General features: G+C 40.4%; 1 protein-coding gene across 2 annotated transcripts in view; it reads right to left on the reverse strand.

The window, feature by feature from the left end:
- Positions 1 to 16,885, reverse strand: part of ROR1 (receptor tyrosine kinase like orphan receptor 1) — a 211,648-nt gene that overhangs the window by 30,570 nt on the left and 164,193 nt on the right. For both annotated transcript variants that reach the window (XM_063137992.1, XM_063138001.1), the window contains exons 3-4: positions 13,695 to 13,982; positions 11,291 to 11,321 (exon numbers count right to left, since the gene is read on the reverse strand). In XM_063137992.1, the coding sequence (XP_062994062.1) occupies positions 11,291 to 11,321; positions 13,695 to 13,982 (319 nt within the window). The remainder of the gene's footprint in view (positions 1 to 11,290; positions 11,322 to 13,694; positions 13,983 to 16,885) is intronic.

Below are 16,885 nucleotides of genomic sequence, written 5' to 3' on the forward strand. Positions count from 1 at the left end.
TTTTCTCCCATTCTACATCACCCTATAAACTTCCATCTCTTTATCATATCCCCTAAAATCCACATTATCCTTCCCCACATCTCTCCCTACCAAATATTAACTTTCTATCTTCTATTTACCCCTACTACTTTTCCCTAACTGACCCTTAGGCCTTAAAACTTGGAAATAGCCAGTTGTTCTTCCAACATCACCCACACTTCTTTTTCTGACTCCTCATGCCAGGAGGCTATAATGAAACTAAACTCATTAGATGTTGATATTTATTTTTATTTATTTTAAAAAGAGAGAGCCCTATAGGATGTCTCAAGCTTCTATACCTTAGGTGGACAACAGCCAGGCCATCAACTGGAAGTGTCAAATTTATGTGACTATGGGCCACAGATAACCCTAGCGTGGCTGAGGTAGATTTTTCTTTTTCTTTTTTTAACCAAGATGACATAATGTTACTAGAATGTAATATGGGTTCTGTCAGTGACAGGCATCACACATAGATTTCAACCTGCTTCATTTTTCCTGTGTGTGTGTCTCTGTTATAATATAGTTGCCCCTATTAATTAGTGATCCAGTATAATTTACAAAGTCATATAGAACTAGTGTAACTTGGTGGCAAAGTTTGTGAGATTTTTATTCTAACTGACATTTCTAGGTAACGAACACCTGCACGTGCTTTCTCCCAACAGAAGTTGCTCCACCTACTTTGTATATTTACATTACTTAACCTAGAAAACTGCTAAAGCACATATGGGCAACTTACAATCTGTGGGCCACATGTGATGCTTACAGGCCTTCCACGTGGTCCATGAAGGAGCCTATATGACACCCCTCCCCCAATCACTATGGAATTCTTCACCATTGTCAATAGGATGAAATGCATGTGGGTTGTCATCCCCACAAACCTTCTTCTCCATACAGATTGCATTGTGAGAGAAATGAAGGCACGAAGGGACAGTCGTCTCTCCCCATGCTTTTCTCCCCAGGTAGATTGAACTCTTCCCAACCCGCCAAACTGTTCCTGCTGAAGTGGAGAAGGACCTGTCCTTCTTGAGGCCAGCAGGGAGAACCTCTGAAAGCCAGGATCACACTGGCTGTCATTGGTGCAATCTCCATTTTGAAAGGGGAAAAGTGAGTGTCTCTGCGTGTGGGGAAAGGGGGGTGTATTTGAGAGTGGGGGAATGTTGTGCATGTGTGCAACACCCGACTCAAAAGCCTTTACTGGATGTGGCCCTCAGGCCCAAAAAGGTTGCCCAGCCCTGCACCAAACCTGTAATGACTATGGCTATCAGCCTTAGACTGACTAGTAGTGTTAAAATATTAAAATATTTGATAAACCATTTATGTCCTATTCCTTTCCTGTAGCAAAAGAAAACAAAGATACCTCACACCCAACCCCTTAAAGATTCTCCAAAAGATACTGACCGTTAGACTGGTTTTATTTATTTATTTGATTTGTAGCCCAATTTTCTACCAAGAAAGTGGTACTCAAGGTGGCTTAGAACCATAGATTAATAAAAACGTGATGAAAATAGCAATAAAACAAATACATTAAAAGCACAATTAAAAACACAACAGCATAAAAACTGCACCAAGTCAAACAGACCCACTTATACATCAAAGGCCTGCTTGAATAAAAATATCTTTGCCTGAGGAGGGAAGGACATTAGAGAGGGAGACAACCTAGCCTCCTTTGGCAGGGAGTACCGCAGCCTGGGACCAGCCACCAAGACGGGCCTCTCTCATGCCTCTGAAAGTGGTGGTACCAAAAGAAAGGCCTCTATAGAAGATCTTAAAACACAGCCAGGCTTGTATGGAAGAAGGCGGTCTTTCAGATGTCCTGGTCCCAAGCCATATAGGTCATAACCAACACTTTGAATTGTGCCTGGAAACTGCTCGCCGGTGTAGCCATGGTTGCAATAACGTTTCCTACCATAACACAAGCAAAAGCCAACCCTAAAAGCCATGCTTAATACCCACACCCACACCCACACACAGAGAGAGAGAGAGAGAGAGAGAGAGCGTGATCTGTCGCTGCTGATCTCTGTACATGTTTAAATTACTTTTGTGCTTCTGTCTCCCACAAACATCAGGGGTTTTATGACTTCTCCTTTATTGATCAGGCATTGTCAAGGAGTGCTGTGGATTCTAACTCCTTCCTTGGAACCCCCCTCCTCCCATGCCTCCTTTTGAAAGGTCAACCCTATTATTTATTTAAAATATTTCTTGGATGCCTTTTGGGGCAGAAGCTCTCCCAAAACAGCTTACAGCAATACTGTCCCCTACTATTGGGTAGACGTTCTTTAGAGTACAGATTTAACTCTGGCTTTTTACTCTTTCTTGATTGGCTCACCCCCTGGCAAGTCCTTCCTTTTACAGCCTTTTGCAGGACTTGGCAGCTATTCATCAGTCTACATCAGCAAATGAGCAGATACTCTTTGCCAATAGTTACCCCTTTTCTGGTTCAATTATCTTTCAATCTGGTTCCCAGAGATAAAAAAAAGAGTAGAGTGATAGGCATTTACTGTTTAATTTGGGATTTCCACTTCATACCGTTAGAGGGGGGAACAACAAATAAGCACAGTATTTTCTCATCAAAGAGAATGGAATACAAGGCAGGTGTATTCAGTTGAGCTTTGGTTTGGGGAAGGTATGGGGGGGGGCAAATGGAGATGGCTTTTTAGTTAGAATGTCCTTTGCTGCAACCTGTGGGGTGTTTTGTATGGTCCAGATACAAAAGAGGGTAGGGCTCCTGCAACTATTGTGATGAAGAGGGCATTTCACCAGGTGCTACATGCATACAAATGACACCTGCTGAAATTCCCTTTTCTATACCACTGTTAAAGATACCGGAGCCCGGCCCTCCTTTTCATATGGTCACCCTAAGCTTGTCAGCTCTTGCTCTATCAACCTGTCCCAATGGAGCATATATAGAGCAGTTGGAACGATGTACACAGAGCTCTTTTATAAATCCAATCAGAGAGGCGGGTAAGAAATAAATTATTATTATTATTATTATTATTATTATTATTATTATTATTATTATTATTAAAATCAACTGATTTAGCAGTTCTCCAGGGAAGAAAAATGAATCCAGATAGGTAGGTATACCAAAGTTTTTGGCATACTGAAGTTTTTGGCACAGTAGTAGCTAGGCCATATTGCACCGCACACTAGTCTTGGTACACAAACACAAACTGAATCCAGATTTGCAAGATTTCAGCATATAGAAAAGGGCTCTACACATACAGTCCTGGAGAAAGGAACTGCATGCACAGTACTTAATTGTGCCTATGGTTTGCCATCAAGCTGCACATACAACAGACTTAGCGTCCCTACCTGGATGGGATGTATTTAGATATTTATTTCTTTTGCCATTTCTAAATTTTCTTTCCATCCAAAGACACTTACGAAGTATAAGCTTCATAATGTCACTTAAGCCTATGCTTTCAGAGTGCTGACAAAGTCTACTTTGAAAAATGAAAATGTGGAGCCAGAGCAGAACAATGAGCTTTTATTTGCGCAGAGTTCCTGTCCTACTCCAGAAAGTTTGTAAAATAAAGGCAGCCTGTGATTTTGACTGACTGCATATATTTTGTGGAGAGGTTCTACAAATGAACCATTATAGCATCAATTATACTGTCATGGGTTTCAGATATGTATGGCCAAATCCTATGACGCCCTACATCAGCAAGCACATGCTAAGAACCAGGACAATAAGCTGCCCAGCAAGTACATGCCAAGAACCAGGACAATATTTTGGACTAAGATGCCATTATTTTAAAAAGCTGTATTTCAAAAACTAGAGAGAAAACATAGGAGGAAATTATCTTTACCTTTATGGGTATCATTTATTTTCTTTTAAAAAGTCATGTTGAAATTTTATTTTTATTAAAATATATTTCATAAATATACTGCAATATGTAAGAATAATAGTATATTGCAAATATTGCTTCAGGCCTACACATCTTGTAAGCCAACCAGTCAAAAGCAGCCTATCAGCCATATATGGTGGCCCACTGTCACGGTTTGTCACGGCATCTCGCGAGTAACTGCCCATCGGGGGTGGGGTGGGGTGAGCGGGGAATTTTTTTTTTAAAAAAAATTACCGTTTTGCAGACAAGCGCTCATGCACTCCCTCTCCAATAAAAACAAAATGGCGGCCGTGATGTCGCGCGCCACGTGTAAACGAGGGCGACGACCTCGCAATCATAAAATCGCCAGATCGTTGCCCTTTTACCCCCACGTCTAGCCATGGCCTAAGCTGAGAGAAGCGTGGTTTGCCTAAAGCAGGCTTCCAGATTATTTGGACTACAACTCCCAGCACAGCTGGCTGGGGCATTTTGGGAATTGTAGTCTAACACATCTGGAGAGCATCTGGTTGGAGAGGCCTGGCCTAAGGTCACCACTGAGAATTCAGTCAGAGACACCTTCAACACAGCTCATGTTCTTAGCCATTATACTCTGCCCTGGAAGAAGAGCATTTTAATGCAAGTTATTTTTTAGAAATGCTTCCAAATTTGCATATGCATATGGTGAAGACATACGAGATTGCTGCCTTTTAATGAAACATGACATTATGAAATAGTTTGTACTAAGGAGCATAATTTGCATCACACTTTGTTTAATTTTATATCCAGTTGATTCTGGAAAACTATGTTGTGCTTCCCGCTACTCTCCGCTGCAAATTCCTTCAAAGCTTTCCAACAAGCTTACATCTGATTTATACTGGTGTAAGTGCACCATCAAGTCTAGGATAATGATATAAGAAGTGGAAAAGGAGGGGAAATGACATGAAGATGGAAAAGGGTAGTGTTTCAACCATTTTCCCAGGCTAAAAGTATTTTCTCCCCTTTTAAGAAATCCTCTTATCTCTTGGAATCTGCTCGGCCATGTCTGTAGTGGCTGCTGCTGTTGCTGCACCAGACTGTTCTATCTCCCCTCTGACTGCTGATCCATCATGGTAGCAGCCAAACAGCTCAAAGATTAAGGAAGCAATACAGTTCTAAGGCCATTAAAAGAGCAGGCTGTTCCCTGGGTCATAGAAATTATCTCAGATTTCAATGTGTGGTAAATAATGGATTACTACCGGGACGGGGTTTTAACAGTTGGGGACCACAAAAGTGGTTCAATCACTTTCTTGCTATCTGGAACGATAGACTATTTTAAAAAATAGGCTGCCTTACAATGAAGTAGACCAATGATTAATTTACAACACAGTTCTATACGGCTCAGTTCAGGAAAAAAAAACCCATTGAGTTCAATAACACTTACTTCCAAATAAGTGGGAATTGCAGCTTTATCTGAATACTATCCACTCTGATTAGTAGTATCCAACATAACATGCTATATTATAAATGTATCGTGCAAATATTAGTACACCACAAACTGAAAGCAGGATCAGGCAAGGTGTACCTGTGGCAAAAATGCCAGTATAGCACAATATCAATTTCACCTGGATAAGCAAAGATCCATCCATGTGAATAAAGGGAAGTGGGACTGCACTGCTGGCACCACCCCTAATGCTCTGTCCATCCTATGCCTCTATGCCTGGCCTCCATGTGTTAAGTGAAGGTCTGATCCATTTTCTTCAAGATCCATTTTCTGTAACTATGACACCCAGTGGTGTAGAGTGTAGGGGTGGGCAGAAAACAGATCTTCAGATGTTTTGAACTTCAATTTCCAGTATTCTTGACCATTGGTCATGATGTCAGAGGCTTCTGGGAGTTGAAGTCCAAAACATCTGGAGATCTACCTTCTGCCCACCCTTGGGTGTAGTGGGACTAAGGGTTACACTGACATAGTACTAGCACTTTTTGATTAACAGGGATGCTGATGCTGATGTCATCTCATTCAGAATTCCCTGTTCCTTCTGAGTTTAGCTGCAATTCTCACTGTAGCTGAAGGGAAATTTAATTGCCTCAGCAACAATATATTGTTCTCTGTTGTAATGCAAAGAATTGGGGAGTGGGGGAAAGGGGCTTAGTCTGGAACAGGTAATTAAGACATAATCTTTAAAAAAAGACCTCTTGGTGGCCATTAAACCACTAGAAGTAGTTTATTGATATGGATCAACACAGCTGCCTGAATCTGGACTTTCATTAAGGGCAGGGCTATAGAGACTGTCATGACAAGTGCCTGCAGTTCAAAATTTACCACTACACAATTGATGATACCAGTATCAATGTAGGCATCTCATTGCCCAACTGAGAGGCACAACCAAAGACAGTTCTGCACATAGAAAATAGCAGTCCAGTCATTTTTTCTCAGTCCAAGCATTTCCATCCAAGCATCCTAGAATTTGATGCCCTTAGGAGTAATGCTAGTGATGCAACTGGCACCTTCTTTGTGGCCGAACCCGTGTCACTACAAATATTGTGCAAAGACTTCCATCCATGTGGTTCTTCTGTGAATGTGGTTACCATGCCATATAAGCAACACCTGGCCTTTAAGGTGGTATGATCCTTGTGTAGGAATCATGCCTGCAGAGGAATCATGTGGGTTTATACACTAGTGCAGCCACAGATGTATCAGCAATGTGATACTAGATTTATTCATAAAGAGGGTCTTATTTGGTAGGGGGGATTTTCTGCTGTCATAGCCACAAAAATATAATCTCCATTCTAAAGCTAATTTATAATTTATCTACTTTGTCATTTACTTGCTAATTTTTTTATTTATTTTTCCAGGTTTTGTATCTAGCTTTTAGCTATACAGGATGTGTATGTATGTAAATGCACATTCACATACTATATAAAATAGATATACTATGCTATATATTATCCAGATAGAGTATCTATCTATTTATAATATATAGTGAGTAATCTAATGGAATGAGATTATTAACTTGGATCTCTATGCTTCAGTACAAATAAAATTTAATTATCCACCCACTGTATTTAATCAATACCAACTAAAACACTGGAGGAATACACTATGGAGTAGAAAAACATCTAATCTGCAAGGATATAAATTATATTTATTATACTTTTCATTATTTCCGATGATATTTTGATATGGGCTCTCTGTTTGTATTTTAAATGTTATACTATGTTTTATTGTAATCTTGCTTTTGTTATATTTTCCAGATGATTGCTGTGTCATTATATGGCAGCAAAACTAGCATTGCAGCATCTTGAAGATTAACACATTTATTATGGCATAAGCTTTCATGGGCTAGCGTGCACCCAGGCCTAATCTACCCCAAGCAGGATATTGCACTATATAAAAGGCAGGAATCACACTACTGCTTTATAACAGTATTGAAGTGCACTGACAACTATTGGGGCCCATTGACACATACCATATACCGCTTCCATAGTGCAATATCCTGCTTGGGGTAGATTAGGCCCTCATCAGTTGCATTAAATGTTATCCTCAGGATGAAACTATACAGTATGTTAATTTTGCAAGACATAACCCCTTCTTTTTGATTACTCCAAAGTAGACACATCAGCCGTCAATCTGGATTGGGACTACCATGTGAAGGGAGGGAGATTTAATTCTTAAACCTCCATTGCCCCACTGGAGCAGGGGGAATTCCAGGTCGAAGTGGCTGGAGAGAAAAGGATTATACTTCCTGTCTCTGTGCAAGTGATCCCAATACGGTTCTGGTGCTACATCCTTATTTTGGCACAAACAAAAAAGAAGATGTGGAGATGTATGAGACATAATTAATCTAATGTATAGTTCAACCTTCGGTTAGCAGGAATATTTATATGTATGCACAGGGAGAGAAGAATGTAAATAGTGAGGTCAGAGGGAAATGAAATGCAAAAAAAAAAAAAGATAAAAAATAAATCCCGACTGTGGTAATTAAGATAAAGTTTAAATGTATGCAAAACAAGCACAGTGGCTGTTCACAAAGTAGTGTTGATAATACCACAAACATCCTTGCATTGCTAGCTTAATTAACATGTATAGTAGCATCAAAATTCATTATCAAGCTGGAGTCTCCCTTTGAAGTTCCTTTGTTCAAGAACGGCCTCTTAAAGGTTGGCAACAGCATGTCCCGGGAGGCTGAAATGTTCTCCCACTGTTTTTCATCAGTTGCTTTGAGAGGACTATTTTTGGATTAAAAACTAATGCTAATGTCCCAATGCTGTTTTTAAATTTTCTGTTCCTGCTCCTTTTTTTATTCTTTTCCATTGTTGGGATATGTTTTCTCGATTTCTCTGCTTAGCCAAAGGGAAAACTTATAAATCTGTGCAAGCACAGTTCCAAACATCAGCACCCTAAGACATATAAAGTGATCTATACACAGTAGCAGGATTCTATAATTATATATTACTTGTTGGATCAGAAACTGTGAGCCACTGTGGTATAGGGGCTAAAGTGTTGGACTGGGAGTTGGGAGATCCAGGTTCTAGTCCCCACTCAGCCATGGAAACCCACTGGGTGACTTTGGGCCAGTCCCAGACTCACAGGGTGGTTGTTGTGAGAATAACATATGCCACCTTGGGTTCCCTGAAGGAAAAAAGGCAGGATATAAATGCAATAAATAAATAAATAAATAAATGTGGGTGTTACCTGGCCGCACTGCTGCATTACTTTCGGTTGAGTATGTATTTTATCTGGGAAATCAACCATTTGAAATGGGCCTCTGTATGTTGGATTCTATGTGTATAGCCCCATTCATATTTTTCCACGTGAATGTGGAAGGAAAGGCAGGTATGCCACTCCCCACCTCACATAGGAGGGAGATTGGGAAAAAGGACTAACTGATCCAGCCCCCCCAAAAAGTCACTTTGCCTTCTTTCTGTTCAAGCAGTTTGCATTGGTACTTATGGAAATTAATGTGCTGCATACATTGCTACTGAAATCCGTGATTTATTATGGCCTAACACAATGAACCTTTTCTTCCTAGCTTGAGAAGAGTTCAAGTTATTTGGATGAGGACATTGCCATTCTTTACTTTATTCAATCAGGACACTCAGCCCTATATTTAATACCAAATTACCCCCACAAGAACTATGACTGAGCTAACTCTCTCTCTCTCTCTCTCTCTCTCTCTCTTATACTATTTGGGGTAAACAGGCGGTGCTAATACAACTGAGGAAGCAGCACAGGGGCTGGGAGTATTTTCCATTTCATTCTACACCACCCCTCCCCAGGCTCTACTATCTGTTCCATTGGGGAAAAATACAGTCATGATACGGGTGCCTGTATTTATCCCCCTTGCAGAACAAATAGTAGCTTGGGGTGGTGGTGATTTAGAAGAAAAGCAGGGTAGGAAAGTGTAAAACACCTTCAACATTCATGCTGTTCCAGTGACAGATCTCCTTGTTCAATGTTCTTTGGCCCATAGTTACCAGAGTGAAAGAGAAACCAGTAAGTAACTTCCATCAACTCTGTTATGTGGAACGCAGACTACAGCAAATTAAAAAACAAACCAACTACTTTTAGTTTGGCGTAACTCAAGCTCTTATACCTTGTTTAACAATATAACTGAAGTAGACAGTAAGCAACTCAATGGCAGATGTTAGGTCTTACAAGTTGCTTACCAACCCTCTTACGGATGACCAGGGAATGCAGTCCCCCAGCCATGGGATTTAATATGCAGTTTGCTCAAGCCCATAAAGCTAAAAAAGAAAGAAACTGCTCTATTTTCCAAAACAAACTGAATATCTTTAATTTGGCCAATTTCCTACTTAAAACACAAAGATGCATTATGTGATACTTCATGAGAAAGCATAGCAACATGCCATTTTGTGGTTACAAAAACTTGCTTAGGCTGACACAATGGCTGCCTTCGCACATAACAATAGGCCAGAATTGTGGAGATCTCTGACTTACTATTCATGAATAGTGTGCTTGTGTATACTGTCCAATTACTCCTGCTTGGTTTTTCTCACCAATGGTAGCAGCTAATCTAATCAGGAAACAAAAGTCTAGGATTACATCTGAATCAGAACTCCTGGTTTGTTGTTCACCTCACAAGTCAGAGTCTAATGGGATTCTTGTTAGTTTCCAATTCCTGACTTGTTTAGAAGCAAAAAGCCAGAAGTCCTGTCCTTCAGACATAATGCTAAATTTTCTGGTTAGTTTACTGATTAGTTTACTGTTCCTAATAATAGAAGGAGCCAAGGGGGAACAATTAGGCAATGTGGTGAAAGATAATTCAGAATTGTCAGAAATTCTGGATTATTATTATGTGTGAACACACATAATCATATTGGAATACATCTGGAGCTACTTGCTGGATGTAGCTTGTTGTAACATCTGAACCCAAAGACAGTAGTTGGTTGGGGTAATTAACAAACCACTCAAAAGCCACCATGGGTTATTTACCACCCTGCGTTCATATGAACTGGCCCAAAGTCTACCCCAGTTTCTGTAAAGAGGGGGAACTACTCAGGTCCGATGGATGAATGAGGTGCCCACTGAGCTGAGCATCAGATGTGACACAACATCACTACTTTTTGCTGCTTTCCCAACACGTGGGGGACTATCAGTTAGTATGGATTAAGGATCATGGAAGTGAATGAATTGTTTCATTTTAATGAAGGAAGAGATAGTCTCTTGCTTGGACAGTGTCCACTGCAGAACTCTTTGTGGGGCAGATTGTGTGTGAAAATGGGAGAAGTCTGAGTTTATAATGATGAGAGAGTTAATAAAAATAAAGAATATTGTTAAGAATAGTATGTTTTGGAGTGGCGTACAAAACTCATAAATAAATAAATGTACCAATATCCATTCGTTAAAGATAAAGGCACAGTTCAGACAACACTTTTCTCTACTCAGTGAGAAAACTCCACTCAATGGTTGAGTTTTTAGTGGGTACTCACCACACAACATGTTCTAACTCCACCGTTGTGTGATTGTGGGCTCCCGTGGAATTGAGTAAAAGGCAATGTGATGTTTGATTGACATTTCTTCCGCCCCCTCTCCTCCTGATGGTATCCCATCAGCCATTGCTAAAAAAAAACCCAATCCCAGTGTCTCTCCTAGAGCTTCACACCGCTCTTGCCAGAGAACTCTGTAGCCAATAGGTAAAGTCCACTCAGCGCATTGGGAAACTCCACAGAGCCTGCCAGACAACACAACGGTTGTGCAGGAACTCTCCTCTGCACAGTGTGGATATTCAGCATGGAGTGTTTTCTAAAAAAAACTCCACTGTGGGGTGGAGTTTTCCCTCCAGACAACATATTTCTCAATGGTGGAGTTCTAAAACCACCGTTAAGAAACGTGTTGTCTGAACTGAGCCGAAGAAACTCCAATTTAGAGATGCATACACAACTTCTATAGAAAAATATAGTAATACATGATTAATTAATGTAATAAGAATCAAGCAACTCACGATGTGCCTGGGCTTGCTGTTGGAGGAGGACCTAGAGAAAGTATGTTTTTTGTAAAAAGGAAAAAAAGAAAAGAGTTTTTAGCAGGATGTTCTAGATTTATTTTGCTTGTCTAAATACTATTTTACTTCATTATATTAGTCCAAGTTTCTAATATAAGACATAGCACTGTTACATAGCATCAGTTGTCAGTGCTATCAATAGGAATATATTTTCCTCTATTTTTACTTAAGAGCTTAATGAGTACATTCTAAAAACGCTGATAGACAAATATTCCACATGAAAATTTGTTTGGGTTTTAGTACATTTTGGTTTGGGATCTCATCCATTCAAGACAATGGGGGGGGAACACACCTCTGTTTTACCACAGTGAGTTTTTGACTATCAGTCCATTATTATGTCTTTTCAGTATTTGCTTTCAGAAAATATGAGAATGGGTGGCAGAAATAATCTGTGAAACTGTAAACTATGGTAATTTAAACATTCTAAGGGCCAAATCCTATACCTATCTGGGGATTGCTGGGAGTTGTAAGACTTTTTTCTGTCTAAACATGTGTAAGATTATGCCCTCAAATGTGTTTGCAAAATGTTTTAGCTGATCAAATTAAATATATCAAGATTTGGTTTTCTAAAACAGAATATTGACATATAGTTTTAAAAGTGTGGAAAGAAAGATTCACTTCAAAATTACAATATTTTAAAATCGTGAACTATTAACTATCGTAAGGCAGTTACTATAGTTAACAGTTACCATGCTGTTGTAATTCAATGCAATCAAGGAGGCTTTGAACATGGATGTCTTGAAAATTAGTTCCTTTGTGTTTCCTTGCTGGATGACAAGTCAGTTTTGAACTGAAAGGCAGCTTGTGATGTGGCATAGGAGTGTGCTGTTCAAATTAAACAAACAAAACTATATTCAGCAAATGTCAGCCCTTGGGCTAACTTAGTTCATTAGATTCCAGCCTAGGATTTTGGAACCAAGAAAGCTGAAATTACTTTGTAGGGTTTCTAAAGATAGGCTAGGGGTTTCAGATGATGAGATCTGAGGGCAGGGTTAGTTCACTTCACACAAACCACATTTATAATAAAATTATAGCTCTGTGACTTTTAAAGTGGATCTTTTAAAGTGGACTTTTAAAGTGGCTGAAGTCAAATCCAATCCTGGCTTAGATAACTTTTTTGAGATTATCCAGGAGATGTTAAATTTCATTCTAGATATGTTTTTTTAGGGGAATTTGATTTCACAATCCAAAATAGTTGAAATCTGATTGATTTAATAAGTAAAAATAGGTCTGTTATTTTTTATTTTATTGTATTATTTATTATTGTGCACATTTGGATGGAGGGTGGTTTAGAAATTTATCAGCTAATTATGCAGACTTCATGCAGACTTCCACAGCAGATAAAGAGTTAATCCAATTACCAATGAGTCCTTCCTTTTTAGCCTATATCCATTTATTAAATTTATTTAGGGTATAATACTATGAATGCTTAGATAGGAAAAAAAAACTCCTACAACTCCCAGGATGGGAATTGCACAGAGTTATAAGACTTTTTCCTGTTTAAACATGCATAAGATTGCATCTTTAATGAATGAGTTACTAAAAAAAAATACAATTCTAAACAAACCCATCCAAAACTTAAGTCACCAACAAAAGCAGCATGTTTAATAAAAATCTTTAGGCTAAATGCCTCATGTGTTTGATGGGAGATAGAAAGATCCTCAGCTAAAATTGCTAGTCTTCAGCCACACATAACTCTGTTAGTTTCCATAATCACTGTTACTAGTGCCAAAGGGCACTACTAGTGCCAAAGGGCACTACTAGGCCGTTGGCTGGTTATGTTAAGGCAAAACTACATGTGATGTTAAAAGCATAACTAGTAACATGTGATGTTAAAAGCATAACTAGTTAAAACATGCATGTTTTTACTAGTTAAAATATTGGTTGTCGGGCTTGGTGGTTGAGCAGAATTCGGATGGTAGTGTGAAGGAAATTTAACCTTTACATTGAAGACTTGCTGAAAATCCTCACATATTTCCCAAAGTTGAAATTAGCATTAAACCGCATGTGGAGTTTGGCCCTTAGTGATAAAACTCCCCCCTGGTCTCAATACTGAGCAATTAAGAAGCTCTTTTCAATTTGATGATGTCACAAGATTCTCCATTACAATGGACAGTATTAAAATATTTTATCTGTTAAATATCATCTGATAAGTAAGTAACTGAATAAATTATTCAATGTAACTGTGATTCTGAAGAAGTGGTTCTACTCATCTAAGGCGTGAATTAAATTAATGAGATAGGATGGGGAAACATCCACGTTCTGCCCTGGAGACATTTACCTCTATTGTTTTACCCAACATTTCTCAGGAATAGATGCTTTCCGAAGAAGAGGAACTTCTTACCAAATTTCACAAACAGTACCCCAGTTGTAGAAACAGTCTTCCTGCCATTCGATGCCACACACTGAAAGTAGCCGGTGTCTGTAGTATCAAGGTTTCTTATTCGTAGTCGAGACCCATAGCTTGTTGCACGAAAAGATATCCTTCTGGGTTCTTGCACAACGGGAGCATCATTTTTCAGCCAGCGCACAGTTGGAGAAGGATTACCAGAAACCTTACAATGAAGTTCTGCCGTCTGGCCTAGAGTAGTGGTGATATTGTTCATAGGCTCATCAAGTGTCAAGAAATAATCTGTCAAAAACAAAGGGAAGGAGTTAGCTAAGGCCACTGCATATTTCTGCACTGTTCTAAATGTATGGCATTCGTGACTTTAGCAGCAGATGAAAAAAAAATCTGTTCAAAGATAGACAATGTTTTCTAGTATATTTATTGAGAATAAGCCTTTTTTCAGATTTTTTTTTAAAAAACTGTTTGTGTGTGTACAGAGCTGATCCTTCCGTCAAACTGAATGGAGGAGTCTTTAGGAATGGAGATGTGTATGTGCCTTGCAGAGCATATAGGGCTTTGGATCAAGGTAATTAACCATACAGATTTATGGATGTATATCTTTTACCATACACATTTGTAAAATAGTACAAGAGTCTACCATAAGTAATCTGTGGAAAATAACATACACTTCCAGAGACAGATACTATATTACACATATTCTCATAAAACCAGCTGTTGGGAGAACGCCACGCTGCAACATTGTCTTGAAGGTCCCATTTATACTTAGCTTATTCCATCATTGTTCACCCATTGCACTGATTTCATTTTATTGTTATATAATTACGATCAGATTTTCAAAAGAATTTTGGGACTTATTTTTAAACATTTAAAACTTATACTCAGCAACAACATTAAGATTTGCTTACATAAGTTCAAATACATACCCCACCCCCACGTGTGTGTGTGTGTGTGTGTGTGTGAGAGAGAGAGAGAGAGAGAGAGAGAGATTTCTACATAAGTGAGAGTTTAACTCTTTTCAGAAATCTGACACTTAGGGCATAGCTAGACCAGCCGATATCCCAGGGATCACCCTGGGATCATCCCTGTGCATCCACATGCGGCACAGGGCATCCCAGGACCAGGGAGGGATGATCCCTCCCTTGCCCTGGGATATCAGCAGGCCCTTTCCCCCTGCTTTTTCTGCAGTCTTGGGATGATCCTGAGACCGTAGAATGTGTGGCCAGGCGTCGCGGGTTGTCCCGGCTCCTTGCGAGTAACCACGAGGAGCTGGGACTCAGGGGCAGGGTGTGGGGTGTGGGGAAGTTTATTTATTTTAAAAAAACCTTACATTTTGTGTGAGAGCACTCCTGCGCTCCTACTCCTTTAAAAAAAATGCCACGTGCAACATCCTCTTCCTCGGACATAGCGCGCTGCATGTAGACAGAGGGGGAGATCTCGCGATAACCATATTGCGAGATCCTCCCCCTCCGTCGCGCTAGACCCAGTAGGTCTAGCCATGGCCTTAGTGTTTCAGATGCAGTATCTATCTATCTATATAAAACGCTTAGTTATGTTTCCATACAGGCTTCAGCTGATACAGATTGCTAAGCAACAGTAACAACGTGTAACATCAGCTGATACAGGTTGCTAAGCCCCTCGCCCGACTCCTCCAGGCCTTCCAAGGTAATCCTACCCTCCTTTCTGCCTCTTCGCTCCCCCCCCCACGAAGGGGGCAGCGCCATGGTCCGGAGCATGAGCGAGGCACGGCCAGGGCCCTTGGTGACTGGGTGGGAGGCTGCTTGCCTGCTGCAAGCCCAGGCCCCGGCCTAATCTCATGCGAGCTGGGCAGGCGGCCCAAGGCTGACAGGAACCCCGGAGAGAGGGGGACACCTGCTCCCCCTCCCCTGACCTCCCTGCCCCCCAGGTCTGCCAGACGGCGCTGTATCGGCGGCCTCCAAGCAGCCTGCACCCTCGCGATGATATTTAATCAATAAATTTTAAGATATGCTACAACGGCGTATGCTACGCCGGGTATAGCTAGTTTAAAATAAAAATCAGCAACCTCCCAAGCCACTTAATAAGGTTTTAGGCCAGTTAATACAATATGGCAATGACTGCACCTGATGGAAATTACTTGTCACATATATTGCTGCCATCCCCCCTACATAGTTTGCATCCATGCTGCATCTTGCCACCAGGAGTGTTTATGGTCATTATGACAACAATTCACATGAGAGAGGAGGACTGCATTTTGAATATTTATATAACCAGTATTTCTACATCACCTTTCAGGGCAAATATTAAATAGTAAACTATATCCCTTGTTCCCTCTCCGACAAAAATCCACAGATTTATTCATTTATCTATACCACTCTTTGGGCGGTTCATTTTTGAGGGCTCTGGGGCAAGATAACCGCGATGTCTTCCCCTCCCCCCCCCCCGAAACTCTACCACTGTCACCAGGTGCTATCCTCTTTGTCATCATTGCTTCAACTTATCTCCTTGACCGGGAGTGAACCAGGGAGCAAGTAGGCAGTGACATCTATTGCTTCTCCTCCACATCACCACTGCTGTCTGAGCCAGAACAAGAGACAGGTGAACAAGCAGGTAGCAAAGGTGAAGAGGAGGAGCAGGTCCAGAGTGCTCTTGGTAGTGGCCTCCTGTTTGGTGTGGGCCCTTGGCAGGTAGCCGACCACGCCTACCCTTGGCATGATCTTGATGGTGAGCATACAGATATGGCCGCAGAAAAGGACCTTAAGGAGCAGGCAGGTTTAAATGAGCATTGGTGATCCTCCAAATAGAAATAGGGGAAAATTTTGTTCTAGAGGCCAAATTATAATTTGGGAAGGGTCTTGGGGGCACATTGCATCAAGAGCAGTGCAGAAGACTTAATTTGTACCAGTTTGGTCATTTTCTCACCAAGAATACAAAGCACAGCTTAAATCTATGCAAGCCACGGTGCAACAGTTTTCAGGCATACAAAGCACGTGTTTTCAGTTTGCACATCTCCTTCCAAGCAGGTTCCATGTAGTGACAATCTTGTGTGAACACCATTCTTTGAAATTAATTCAAGAGCTTTCTAAACTGAAGAAATTGCCGAATGAGGTCCTGCCCAAGCAGGGAGAATGAGCTACTTGCTATTTATAAAGGAAAATAGCTAAGCCATTAAAAAGAGAAAGAAGGTCTTTAGTTAAGTTATTATCTTG

The sequence above is a fragment of the Elgaria multicarinata genome, chromosome 1, assembly GCF_023053635.1.
Source record: "Elgaria multicarinata webbii isolate HBS135686 ecotype San Diego chromosome 1, rElgMul1.1.pri, whole genome shotgun sequence".
Lineage (NCBI taxonomy): Eukaryota > Metazoa > Chordata > Lepidosauria > Squamata > Anguidae > Elgaria > Elgaria multicarinata.